Source organism: Bufo gargarizans, chromosome 3 (genome assembly GCF_014858855.1).
Source record: "Bufo gargarizans isolate SCDJY-AF-19 chromosome 3, ASM1485885v1, whole genome shotgun sequence".
NCBI classification, from domain to species: Eukaryota; Metazoa; Chordata; class Amphibia; order Anura; family Bufonidae; genus Bufo; species Bufo gargarizans.
Window position 1 is genome coordinate 336,650,830 of NC_058082.1, and position 14,885 is coordinate 336,665,714.

At 46.3% G+C, this 14,885-nt stretch overlaps 1 protein-coding gene across 1 annotated transcript in view; it reads left to right on the top strand.

Moving 5' to 3' along the window:
- The window catches only part of C3H3orf85 (chromosome 3 C3orf85 homolog), a 56,452-nt gene that overhangs the window by 19,327 nt on the left and 22,240 nt on the right, over positions 1 to 14,885 (top strand). The window contains exon 3 of the mRNA XM_044288024.1: positions 1,597 to 1,688. Coding sequence (XP_044143959.1) covers positions 1,597 to 1,688 — 92 coding nt within the window. The remainder of the gene's footprint in view (positions 1 to 1,596; positions 1,689 to 14,885) is intronic.

Here is a 14,885-nt window from a genome sequence, read left to right on the forward strand (position 1 = left end):
CTGTCCAGGCTTCTACTCACCTCCTCCTAAAAACAAATCAGGTTAGTTTGACAGCTCCTGTTCTTAGTAAAACCATGTTGGCTATCACTTATGATATTATTAACAGTTACATAATCCTGTATGTCGTCCTGTAGAAGGCCCTCAAAAATGTTTTCCCACTATGGATGTTAAGCTTACCGGTCTATAATTCCCTGATGAAGACCTAGCACCCTTTTTGAAAATGGGCACCGCATCTGCCTTACTCCAGTCTCTTCGTACAATGCCTGTCATTAAATAATCTGTAAATATTATGAACAGAGGCAAAGCAATAACTGAACTGAGCTCTTTTTGAACTCTAGGGTGTAATCCATCTGGACCTGGGGCCTTGTTCACTTTTATTATTTTTTATTATATTAAGGCCCATAAATATATAGTTAGCCAGGTAAGAATGTTATTTGAGATTTTTCCACCAGTGGCACCACCGTCATGAGATGCCCTCTCCTTTTGTATATACAGAGCTAAAAAAACCATTTAGGGGCTCTGCCTTCACTTGATCCCCAGTGACCAACACCCCATTACCAACATTTAGGGGCTCTATGTTCTGGCTTGGATTTTTTGCATTTATGTATTTGAAGAATGTTTTGGGGTTGTTTTTACTTTCTTTGGCTACCTGTATGTCACTGTGTATTTTCGCTGACTTTATTACCCCCTTACATATTTTATTTAGTTGTTTATACTTTTTAAAGGCTACAGCTGACCCTTCCAATTTTTATTTCTTAAAGGCCCTCTTTTTGTCATTTATTGCAATTTTTACACTATTTGTAAGCCATTCGCTTGGACTTGTTACCTATAGGAATGCATTTAGCAATATACTTATCCAAAGTAGATTTAAAGCATTCCCATTTAGCATTAGCGTCATTATGTGACAACAGTTGCTCCCAGTCTATGTCCTGAAGTGCAGCACTCAAACCTGGTAAATTCACCTTTTGGAAATTAAGTGTTTTGTCCTACCGACCTGAGTTTGTTTTTAACAGTTTACGGGAATATAATTATATTGTGGTCACTGTTACCAAGGTTTTCATGGACAGTGACATTTCTCACAAGCTCTTAATTGTTAGAAATTACTAGATCTAGAAGAGCATTGCCTCTAGTAGGATCTTCTACAAACTGGCCCATAAAATCATCCTGCAAAATGCTGAGAAATTTTCTCGGATTTGCAGAACCATGTTCCCAATCTATGTTTGGATAGTTGAAATCTCCCATTATCACTACTGTGCCAGGAAATTATAAAATGCTCTAGAAAGGGCTGCTTTGTAGTGCCATTTTAAGATTGTTTCCTTGTGTTGTTGTTTTTTTACTCAGACACTGCACCAAGAAGAGAAGTCACTTTGTGGGTATGGTTTAAATTGTTGGCTGTGCAGATACTGTAGCATAGCTGCCTCCCATTGCAAAAAAAAAATTGCAATGGAAATTCTGTCTGTGAACAGGCCCTTATTGAGCAATTTAGTCAATATATGATTAAACTATTATTTCATGTAGTACAACAATTCGGCAATATTTGTGAAATTAAGACATGATATATCACAGTATTGACAGTTTTTGTTGATTTGCTTGAAGGTCAGTGAAACATGGAGATCATTGGTAAACTCCATACAATATTACCTAAATATGGAGTCAGACTGTTCATCATACTCTTCTGCTAAGATCAGGTAAGAATTGGTGAAAATTTATTTTCTGAAGAATTCTTATCACCATGGATGAATAGGGATGACTGCATATACCTTTAATATATAACTTAAACTAAAGTAAATATTTATTGAAGGAGGCCCCTTTAGACTCCAACCACCGACAGAGGAAATAGTTAGACACTACATATCAGTGACGCCACAGCAATTATTATTTTCACTAAGCCATAACTATACTCACCCAGTCTCACATACCTGATAAAATCTACTATAGGGTACAAGGTACCAATGTACCTTGTGATCAATGAAAGAACCAACTGGTCCTACCGCATCCATGGTGTCAATGGTGTGTTCATGTAATGTCCGCTGGATCCAGAACAAGTTCGCTGTGGTGCAAGTGCAAGCAGTAGCGTGACATGCAGCCTGCTGGGGAGCGCTAGAGCTCAGTGGCAGAGTGAAGCAGCTGAAACGTATAAAAATATGACAATGTCCCTTTAAGAAGTAAAAACTCTCTCCGACTTGCGCTGCATCCAACTATCTGGTTGTCAACAATCCCAATCTGGTTTCCTCAGAGTGGCAGCAATGTAAATGACTGTGCTCACATTTATTACCCCTCATTTCTTTCGATGTAACACAGCATGTGTGTGAAAATAAAAAAATAAAAAAGATGCATGAAAACTGCAGTTGTTTGCTTGCAAACATTTCAAGCTTTATTTTCTTCCAAAAACATACAAAACTTACTTATGCATATAATCTCAAAGGGATCACAGTCATAAACAGCAATTTGCAGATAATAAGGTGTGAAGTCTCAGAAGGTAGTATATGTAGATGCTGTATACGGAAGTGATTAGCACACCAAGCGCGCATGATGCTACGTTTTAGGTGGCTCAACCCCCTTTGTCAAGCACATGTGCTTCATACTCGACTACATTTAAGTAGTGGTTGGTTTTAACCCCTTTATATATGTACAATACAACATCAATCAAACAAAGCCATACATCCCACCATCAAAATCTACTAGTCACAGAAAAACATTAAAACTGCCACATTGATTGAGCCCTTTGGGGCTTAAAGAATCTAATGTATGGATCCAAAACAGTTCCTTTTGCTATAAATGTTTTGTTTTGAAAAAATGTCTTGCCACAGTTGTTTCAAAGTGGAATTTTCCTTTTTTTACATTCACAAGTGATTTTTTTTTATATCAATCTAAAAGGGTTTTTCCATCTCAGATAATGGGGCCATATCGCTAGGTGCTGGTCCCACCTCTGGTGCGCACCTATCTCATAAACACAGCCGGCAACCTTCATTCATTCAGTCCCATGGAAGTAAATGCAAGCGGTGGCCGCACAAGCGCAGTACACTCATATTCATTTCTATTGGCCCACAGCTATTTTCGGCCAGCCAATAGAAACGACTGGTTGTGGCCAGATCCAGCACTGCTGTGCTGGCCACTACTTTGCCGACTTTGTTTTAGTCTTTGTTTTAGAGATAGGTTTGGGTACCACCTCTGGGATATGCCCCCATTGTCTGAGATGGGGACACCCCTTTAAATCCGTGCATCTGTAGATTTTAACTCAAGTCTACCTCTTTGGAGATTTGAAACTAACCTGGTACCAAGGGCAGCAAGAACTCCTGACATGAATTCATAACAGAGACCAACTATACTTTTTACTCTGAAATGCTGCAGTAGTCTTAAAATGCCTAACTTGACTGACAGATGTTTGCTTATACACAAACAGGAAGAGCCTTTCCAGTCAAGCAAAGCAGGGCACAGTGAGAAGAGTCTACTGTGTGGCTCCTAAAATTATAAGGGGGATTTTTAGAGGCTGGCATTTCATTTTAATAAATACTTGTGTAAGATGCACCAAATTTAGTAAAAATGTATGCCTCTCAATAATTTTCACATGCTGCATGCGGTCTCTGTGGCAGAACCTGAAATCTGCACTAGGTAGCAGGCGTAGTTTGCCATTGTACCTCATGCCAGTTTTCTAGCATAAACATTGCCCAATCCATCAAGCCACAGCCCTCTCACATCTTTGCCTCGTCCACTTTTCAGAAAGTGTTGAATGCAGTGTAAATTTTTTTTCTGAAATGCCGCAGTAAAATGTAGCTGTGTCCGTCATCAGGCTGTTGTTTGGGTGGTACGAACCGGATGTCAGGTTACCTTTAAAGTTCTTTAAATGTTTATATGATTTTATATAGATGTTAAAATGGTACATAATAAATTATCATTTATCATGTCCATGCTGTTAATGAGTTCAACATAGAAAATATATTTCAGATATAGCTTTAGTCATTAAAGAAATTCCTCATATGCCATTTTAATTATTTGCCTTGTTGGAAAATATAAATAATTTACAAGATTATCAGTTCCTATGAGCTAAGTGCATAAAATATGTAGATGCTATTTAATTTTCCTTTAGAACTTCCACATATAGTTTCACTTTGATTCAAAGCAAAAGCCATATTCACTAATTATAAATAAGGAAATTAATGTTGCAAAATTTAATGCCACAAAACATGTCACATATTTTATGATTTAACTTATTACATTTCAAATGTTATCTACAGATGACCCATTTTCTAATAAGGTTATAGCATAAAACACAATATTTTCACTGCATTCAATAAGACACTCAAACAACATATTTGTATCACTCATTGCTTGTACATTTCCCACCCATTTGCAATCTAGAAATGTTGTAGCAGCTGCTCATTCTAAATATAGATGAATAGAATAGATAATAAATAGTGAATACGGTTCAGTTTCATTAAAACCCTGCCATGTGTTGTGACGTGGTAAACAATTTAGAATAAAGCCTCAGCATACAGTCAGGTCCTGACTATGTTCTAAAGCTGAGCACACCTGAAAAACCACGAAAGATCTCAGGCTCCTCCTGCTCGCTCTTCTGCCTCTTCCTCCCCCTCTGGAATGACAGTGGCATCTGTGGGCACCCCGAAAACAGAGGATGTGGCAGCAACATCACCACCTTCACCACCATCACCATCACCAAGCATCTCCACACTGTCCCATGGAAGCGTTCAGTTGTCCATCCCCCAACCACTGGAAAGAAAGAGGACGTACCCCCCTACCCACCCACGATCCCTGGCCCCGAATGCCAGCATTTTAAAATTCCTGGCCTTTGAAATGCTGTCATTCCATCTGGTAGAGACGGAGACTTTTAAAAACCTTAAAAGCCGCCACTACATTTCCAGGTGAGCCATCCCTGCCCTGCATAACCAAGGGCGGACAAAATCAAGTGTGCATTGTGCAACGCCATCTGTGGCAAGTTCCACATAACCAACTATATGTGGACCAGTAAGCATGGGAAGGGATGGTATATCTCCCTAACTGCACACTTGGCAAATGCAGTGGCGGCTGGACCTGAGGCGGATAGCAGTTTGGCGCATGTCCTACCACCACCAAGGTTTGCAGGATGTTTCTCTTTGCCTCCTGTTGCCTCCTCCTCCTACTCCACTTCTTTCTCTACCGCCTCCTTATCCGGTCAGCGTAACTCCTGCAACTTCAGCACAGCCAGTGTGAAACGACAGCAGTCTAATTTGAAACTCATCTATTTTGGGGGGAAAAAACACACCACGCAGGAGCTGTGCACAGGAATGGAACAACAGACTAATGAGTGGTTGGTGTGGCTGAGCTGCAAGCCTGGCCTGGTGGTGAGCAATAACGGGCGAAATCTCGTAGCATCTCTGGGCCTAGACGGATTTACTCACATCCCTTGCCATATGTGCTGAAATTGGTGGTGCAAAGGTTCCTGAAAAAGAACCCTGATATGTCAGAGCTGCTGCAGAAAGTGCTGGCCATCTGTGCACGTTTTCGTCATTCTCACCCTGCTGCTGCTGGCCTGTTTGCGCTGCAGCGTCACTTCGGCCTTCCTACTCACCGCCTCATATACGATGTACCAACAAGGTGGAACTGCACCTTGCGCATGCTGAAGAGACTGTTCGAGCAGCAGCAGGTGATAGTGAAGTTTCAGCTGCAGCATGCACTGGTGAGTTGCTCTGCGGAACACCACCAATTCACCACCAAAGAGTAGGCCTACATGCTGGATGTGTGTGCCGTGTTGCTCTGTTTCGAGTACGCCACCAACATGGCCATTGCCGATGATATCGTCCTCAGCGTTACTATCCCATTTCCATGTCTCTTTGAAAAAATGCTTCGGGCAATGATAGAAGAGGATGTGGCACAGGAGGAATAGGAAGTGGGATCATTTCCACAGTTATCAGGCCAGTCATTCACATGTGGCTCAGGGGGTGGGTTCCTGCACCAACAAAGGCCAGGTACACAACTGTCCAGCCAGGGCACAATTCTGGAGGATAAGGAGGAGGAAGATGATGATGTGGAGGAACCGTGTTCACAGCAGGGTGGCACCCAAAGCAGCTCATGAGCATCACTAGTGCATGGCTGGGGGATACAGAGGACACAGATGATACACCTCACACGCAGGACGGCTTGTCGTTGCCTCTGGGCAGCCTAGCACACCTGAGCGACTACATGCTGCAGTGCCTGCACAATAACCGCTGAGTTGCTCACATTCTAACCAGTGCTGATTATGGGCCACTCTGCTGGATCCCCGCTACAAGGACAACGTGCCGTCCTTAATTCCATCACTGGAGTGTGAACGGAAGATGCGCGAGTACAAGTGCACGCTGGTAGACGCGCTACTGATGGAATTCCCACCTGACAGCAAAAGCCCAGTGGAAGCACAAGGCGAAGGCAGAGGAGGAGGTCGCCAACGCAGCTGGGGCCACCAGCACCTCAGAAGGGAGGGTTAGCATGGCCAAAATGTGGAAAAGCTTTGTCAGCATGCCACAACAACCAGTACCAACAGCTGATATGGAAAGTCTTAGCAGGAGGCAGCATTTCAGCAACATGGTGGAGCAGTACTTGTGCACACGCCTACACGTACTGACTGATGGGTCTTCCCCATTCAACCTCTGGGTCTCCAAATTGGGCACATGGCCTGAGCTTCCCCTTTATGCCTTGGAGGTGCTGGCCTGCCCTGCATACAGTGTATTGTCCGAACTTGTGTTTAGCACTGCGGGGGGATGATCATAGACAAGCGCAGCCGCCTGTCCACAGCCAACGCTCATTAAAATGAACCAGGCATGGACCCCACAGGACTTTTTCATACCTTGTGCTTAGTAGACAAATATACCAGCCGTACCCAGCCATTGTTATACTCCAGCGCACTTTCTCTTTGCGTTCTCTTTTCCATTTCCCAATGTTTTGGGGCCTTCCCAAATGTGGAGAAAAAAATAAATAAAAATAAAGTAAAACAATAAAAAAAAAAAAAAACTGTGTTGGCTTCCAACTCCTCCACCGCCGCTTCCACCTACACTGCCATGTCCACCGCCTCCTTTCAACCTCCTACTGCACTTTGACCTCCGCCTCCTAGTTCATGATTGTTATTATTAATCTTTTTTTCTATTCTGTGTTATTTTAAGACATTTCCCTATCCACATTTGTTTGCAGGGCAATTGTCCTGCTCTTACCCCCTATTTTGCTTCCTTTTGCAGTCCTCTAGCCATTACTACAACTAGTTTACAGCTATTCTAGTGCACCAAAGGTTAGTGCACCAAAGGTTATTAACTTCAATGGGGTTTGGGTTCGGGTTAAGTTTGGGTCACGAACCCGAACTTTGACCTGAAGATCGGTCGAACGCGAACAGCCACGGGTCCGCTCATACCTAGTGATGAAGTCTTCCTTTGCTTGATTGACCAGGGCTGTGAGGTTTTTTTAATTGTCAAGTAGAGGATTTGAAGATAACTCCTCGTAGTATGTTTTATCGTCCAGAATTCTGAATGCTTCCTGATTTCTGTTCTGGCCTTTCTGTGATTGAGCTCTAACACTGCAGGTAACCATCAATAATATTGCTTCTGGACCCACAGAACACCCCATGTACTACATTTCTTGTGCATCTCATAAATACCCCCGACTCCTGGAGTTCCACCACCACATCAAATATCTTCCACTCCTCTCAAGCACTTTTTATTTATTCATACCTTTTTTTGTTGTTCTTTATTATTTCTGCTAGCAGCTAACAAGAGACTGAAACTAGAGCTCTTAATCATGTTGTATATATCTGAATTAGTATAAATTATGTTTTATAATTTGCAAGGTGTTTTTATGTTACCCATGCTCTATGTGTTATCTCTATAAACAAACATTTATACGCATCATGTTTTATTTATATGTATTATCTTCTCTTTCATATGCAAATATTGGGACCACATATTTGTATATAGATTTTCTATTTATATTTGTATGTATGTTATGGATAGAAACATCATTTATTCTGTATAAATTCTCATTTATTCCAACTACTTGTCACCTTCTAGATCTGAGGTTTTATCCTCACCCAATTTCCCACTCTTTTTGAAACATTGTACTATATGATTGTCGTAGGACAATTGCCTTTTAGGCTTGAGAAAGGGGTCATGCACCCCAAAACACGTCATCAATAAAAGATCAATACTTCATCTGTGCCTCGGGTCATGTCTCACACCTACTGACTATCTATCCAGAGACATGGCAGATACCATACTGCTGCTCATTCCTCTGTAATCATCTTATGTCATCCTCTCCAGCTCCCGTGACCCATTGCGTACATAGATCACCGCAGGGTCCGGGCATGCGCACTGCAATAACCACCTAGGGCATCAGTTTTGTTTGCAGCAGTGCACAAGGCAATATAAGTAGTGTAGAATGTGAAAAGTTATATTAAATAAAATACAAGTTAGTTATTCTGAATCTTTTCCCCCAAAACTATCAATCTACAGTACTCAACTCATCATGCTCTTCTTCATGCTGTTTGCCCTGCAGATAGGACTGTGCCTACATCACGACCGTTTTTTTTTTTACATGATGATAAGTTGCAATTAGAGTTGAGCGAACACCTGGATGTTCGGGTTCGAGAAGTTCGGCCGAACATCCCGGAAATGTTCGGGTTCGGGATCCGAACCCGATCCGAACTTCGTCCCGAACCCGAACCCCATTGAAGTCAATGGGGACCCGAACTTTTCGGCACTAAAAAGGCTGTAAAACAGCCCAGGAAAGAGCTAGAGGGCTGCAAAAGGCAGCAACATGTAGGTAAATCCCCTGCAAACAAATGTGGATAGGGAAATGAATTAAAATAAAAATTAAATAAATAAAAATTAACCAAAATCAATTGGAGAGAGGTTCCATAGCAGAGAATCTGGCTTCCCGTCACCCACCACTGGAACAGTCCATTCTCAGATATTTAGGCCCCGGCACCCAGGCAGAGGAGAGAGGTCCCGTAACAGAGAATCTGTCTTCATGTCAGCAGAGAATTAGTCTGCATGTCATAGCAGAGAATGAGGCTTCACGTCAGCCACCACTGCAACAGTCCATTGGCATATATTTAGGCCCAGCACCCAGGCAGAGGAGGGAGGTCCCGTAACAGAGAATCTGTCTTCATGTCAGCAGAGAATTAGTCTGCATGTCATAGCAGAGAATGAGGCTTCACGTCAGCCACCACTGCAACAGTCCATTGGCATATATTTAGGCCCAGCACACACACAGGCAGAGGAGAGAGGTCCCGTAACAGAGAATCTGTCTTCATGTCAGCAGAGAATTAGTCTGCATGTCATAGCAGAGAATGAGGCTTCACGTCAGCCACCACTGCAACAGTCCATTGGCATATATTTAGGCCCAGCACACACACAGGCAGAGGAGAGAGGTCCCGTAACAGAGAATCTGGCTTCATGTCAGCAGAGAATCAGTCTGCATGTCATAGCAGAGAATGAGGCTTCACGTCAGCCACCACTGCAACAGTCCATTGGCATATATTTAGGCCCAGCACACACACAGGCAGAGGAGAGAGGTCCCGTAACAGAGGATCTGGCTTCATGTCAGCAGAGAATCAGTCTGCATGTCATAGCAGAGAATCAGGCTTCACGTCAGCCACCACTGCAACAGTCCATTGTCATAAATTTAGGCCCAGCACCCAGGCAGAGGAGAGAGGTCCCGTAACAGACAATCTGGCTTCATGTCAGCAGAGAATTAGTCTGCATGTCATAGCAGAGAATCAGGCTTCACGTCAGCCACCACTGCAACAGTCCATTGGCATATATTTAGGCCTAGCACACAGGCAGAGGAGAGAGGTCCCGTAACAGACAATCTGGCTTCATGTCAGCAGAGAATCAGTCTTCATATCATAGCAGAGAATCAGGCTTCACGTCACCCACCACTGTAAGAGTCAATTTTCATAAATTTAGGCCCAGAACCCAGGCAGAGGAGAAAGGTCCCGTAACAGACAATCTGGCTTCATGTCAGCAGAGAATCAGTCTTCATATCATAGCAGAGAATCAGGCTTCACGTCACCCACCACTGTAAGAGTCAATTTTCATAAATTTAGGCCCAGAACCCAGGCAGAGGAGAAAGGTCCCGTAACAGACAATCTGGCTTCATGTCAGCAGAGAATCAGTCTTCATATCATAGCAGAGAATCAGGCTTCACGTCACCCACCACTGTAAGAGTCAATTTTCATAAATTTAGGCCCAGAACCCAGGCAGAGGAGAAAGGTCCCGTAACAGACAATCTGGCTTCATGTCAGCAGAGAATCAGTCTTCATATCATAGCAGAGAATCAGGCTTCACGTCACCCACCACTGTAAGAGTCAATTTTCATAAATTTAGGCCCAGAACCCAGGCAGAGGAGAAAGGTCCCGTAACAGACAATCTGGCTTCATGTCAGCAGAGAATCAGTCTTCATATCATAGCAGAGAATCAGGCTTCACGTCACCCACCACTGTAAGAGTCAATTTTCATAAATTTAGGCCCAGAACCCAGGCAGAGGAGAAAGGTCCCGTAACAGACAATCTGGCTTCATGTCAGCAGAGAATCAGTCTTCATATCATAGCAGAGAATCAGGCTTCACGTCACCCACCACTGCAACAGTCCATTGGCATATATTTAGGCCTAGCACACAGGCAGAGCAGAGAGGTCCCGTAACAGACAATCTGGCTTCATGTCAGCAGAGAATCAGTCTGCATGTCATAGCAGAGAATGAGGCTTCACGTCACCCACCACTGCAACAGTCCATTGGCATATATTTAGGCCCAGAACCCAGGCAGAGGAGAAAGGTCCCGTAACAGACAATCTGGCTTCATGTCAGCAGAGAATCAGTCTTCATATCATAGCAGAGAATCAGGCTTCACGTCACCCACCACTGCAACAGTCCATTGGCATATATTTAGGCCCAGAACCCAGGCAGAGGAGAAAGGTCCCGTAACAGACAATCTGGCTTCATGTCAGCAGAGAATCAGTCTTCATATCATAGCAGAGAATCAGGCTTCACGTCACCCACCACTGCAACAGTCCATTGGCATATATTTAGGCCTAGCACACAGGCAGAGCAGAGAGGTCCCGTAACAGACAATCTGGCTTCATGACAGCAGAGAATCAGTCTGCATGTCATAGCAGAGAATCAGGCTTCACGTCAGCCACCACTGCAACAGTCCATTGTCATAAATTTAGGCCCAGCACCCAGGCAGAGGAGAGAGGTCCCGTAACAGACAATCTGGCTTCATGTCAGCAGAGAATTAGTCTGCATGTCATAGCAGAGAATCAGGCTTCATGTCAGCCACCACTGCAACAGTCCATTGGCATATATTTAGGCCTAGCACACAGGCAGAGGAGAGGTTCATTCAACTTTGGGTAGCATCGCAATATAATGGTAAAATGAAAATAAAAATAGGATTGAATGAGGAAGTGCCCTGGAGTCCAATAATATATGGTTATGGGGAGGTAGTTAATGTCTAATCTGGACAAGGGACGGACAGGTCCTGTGGGATCCATGCCTGGTTCATTTTTATGAACGTCAGCTTGTCCACATTGGCTGTAGACAGGCGGCTGCGTTTGTCTGTAATGACGCCCCCTGCCGTGCTGAATACACGTTCAGACAAAACGCTGGCTGCCGGGCAGGCCAGCACCTCCAAGGCATAAAAGGCTAGCTCTGGCCACGTGGACAATTTAGAGACCCAGAAGTTGAATGGGGCCGAACCATCAGTCAGTACGTGGAGGGGTGTGCACACGTACTGTTCCACCATGTTAGTGAAATGTTGCCTCCTGCTAACACGTTGCGTATCAGGTGGTGGTGCAGTTAGCTGTGGCGTGTTGACAAAAGTTTTCCACATCTCTGCCATGCTAACCCTGCCCTCAGAGGAGCTGGCCGTGACACAGCTGCCTTGGCGACCTCTTGCTCCTCCTCTGCCTTGGCCTTGGGCTTCCACTTGTTCCCCTGTGACATTTGGGAATGCTCTCAGTAGCGCGTCTACCAACGTGCGCTTGTACTCGCGCATCTTCCTATCACGCTCCAGTGCAGGAAGTAAGGTGGGCACATTGTCTTTGTAGCGTGGATCCAGCAGGGTGGCAACCCAGTAGTCCGCACAGGTTAAAATGTGGGCAACTCTGCTGTCGTTGCGCAGGCACTGCAGCATGTAGTCGCTCATGTGTGCCAGGCTGCCCAGGGGTAAGGACAAGCTGTCCTCTGTGGGAGGCGTATCGTCATCGTCCTGCCTTTCCCCCCAGCCACGCACCAGTGATGGACCCGAGCTGCGTTGGGTGCCACCCCGCTGTGACCATGCTTCATCCTCATCCTCCTCCACCTCCTCCTCATCCTCGTCCTCCTCGTCCTCCAGTAGTGGGCCCTGGCTGGCCACATTTGTACCTGGCCTCTGCTGTTGCCAAAAACCTCCCTCTGAGTCACTTCGAAGAGACTGGCCTGAAAGTGCTAAAAATGACCCCTCTTCCTCCTCCTCCTCCTCCTCCTCCTGGGCCACCTCCTCTTCCATCATCGCCCTAAGTGTTTTCTCAAGGAGACATAGAAGTGGTATTGTAACGCTGATAACGGTGTCATCGCCACTGGCCATGTTGGTGGAGTACTCAAAACAGCGCAACAGGGCACACAGGTCTCGCATGGAGGCCCAGTCATTGGTGGTGAAGTGGTGCTGTTCTGTAGTGCGACTGACCCGTGCGTGCTGCAGCTGAAACTCCACTATGGCCTGCTGCTGCTCGCACAGTCTGTCCAGCATGTGCAAGGTGGAGTTCCACCTGGTGGGCACGTCGCATATGAGGCGGTGAGCGGGAAGGCCGAAGTTACGCTGTAGCGCAGACAGGCGAGCAGCAGCAGGATGTGAACGCCGGAAGCGCGAACAGACGGCCCGCACTTTATGCAGCAGCTCTGACATGTCGGGGTAGTTGTGAATGAACTTCTGCACCACCAAATTCAGCACATGCGCCAAGCAAGGGATGTGCGTCAAATTGGCTAGTCCCAGAGCTGCAACGAGATTTCGCCCATTATCACACACCACCAGGCCGGGCTTGAGGCTCACCGGCAGCAACCACTCGTCGGTCTGTTGTTCTATACCCCGCCACAACTCCTGTGCGGTGTGGGGCCTGTCCCCCAAACATATGAGTTTCAGAATGGCCTGCTGACGTTTACCCCGGGCTGTGCTGAAGTTGGTGGTGAAGGTGTGTGGCTGACTGGATGAGCAGGTGGAAGAAGAGGAGGAGGAAGCCGAGAAGGAGGAGGTGGCAACAGGAGGCAAAGAATGTTGCCCTGCGATCCTTGGCGGCGGAAGGACGTGCGCCAAACAGCTCTCCGCCTGGGGCCCAGCTGCCACTACATTTACCCAGTGTGCAGTTAGGGAGATATAGCGTCCCTGGCCGTGCTTACTGGTCCACGTATCTGTGGTTAGGTGGACCTTGCCACAGATGGCGTTGCGCAGTGCACACTTGATTTTATCGGATACTTGGTTGTGCAGGGAAGGCACGGCTCTCTTGGAGAAGTAGTGCCGGCTGGGAACAACATACTGTGGGACAGCAAGCGACATGAGCTGTTTGAAGCTGTCTGTGTCCACCAGCCTAAATGACAGCATTTCATAGGCCAGTAGTTTAGAAATGCTGGCATTCAGGGCCAGGGATCGAGGGTGGCTAGGTGGGAATTTACGCTTTCTATCAAATGTTTGTGAGATGGAGAGCTGAACGCTGGCGTGTGACATGGTTGAGACGCTTGGTGACGGAGGTGGTGGTGGTGGTGTTGGTGGTACATCCCCTGTTTGCTGGGCGGCAGGTGCCAACGTTCCTCCAGAGGCGGAGGAAGAGGCCGAGGCGGCAGCAGCAGAATAGGCCGAGGCGGCAGCAGCAGAAGAGGTAGCAGGGGGAGCCTGAGTGACTTCCTTGGTTTTAAGGTGTTTACTCCACTGCAGTTCATGCTTTGCATGCAGGTGCCTGGTCATGCAGGTTGTGCTCAGGTTCAGAACGTTAATGCCTCGCTTCAGGCTCTGATGGCACAGCGTGCAAACCACTCGGGTCTTGTCGTCAGCACATTGTTTGAAGAAGTGCCATGCCAGGGAACTCCTTGAAGCTGCCTTTGGGGTGCTCGGTCCCAGATGGCGGCGGTCAGTAGCAGGCGGAGTCTCTTGGCGGCGGGTGTTCTGCTTTTGCCCACTGCTCCCTCTTTTGCTACGCTGTTGGCTCGGTCTCACCACTGCCTCTTCCTCCGAACTGTGAAAGTCAGTGGCACGACCTTCATTCCATGTGGGGTCTAGGACCTCATCGTCCCCTGCATCGTCTTCCACCCAGTCTTGATCCCTGACCTCCTGTTCAGTCTGCACACTGCAGAAAGACGCAGCAGTTGGCACCTGTGTTTCGTCATCATCAGAGACATGCTGAGGTGGTATTCCCATGTCCTCATCATCAGGAAACATAAGTGGTTGTGCGTCAGTGCATTCTATGTCTTTCACCGCTGGGGAAGGGCTAGGTGGATGCCCTTGGGAAACCCTGCCAGCGGAGTCTTCAAACAGCATAAGAGACTGCTGCATAACTTGAGGCTGAGACAGTTTCCCTGGTATGCATGGGGGTGATGTGACAGACTGATGGGGTTGGTTTTCAGGCGCCATCTGTGCGCTTTCTGCAGAAGACTGGGTGGGAGATAATGTGAACGTGCTGGATCCACTGTCGGCCACCCAATTGACTAATGCCTGTACCTGCTCAGGCCTTACCATCCTTAGAACGGCATTGGGCCCCACCATATATCGCTGTAAATTCTGGCGGCTACTGGGACCTGAGGTAGTTGGTACACTAGGACGTGTGGATGTGGCAGAACGGCCACGTCCTCTCCCAGCACCAGAGGGTCCACTAACACCACCACGACCATGTCCACGTCCGCGTCCCTTA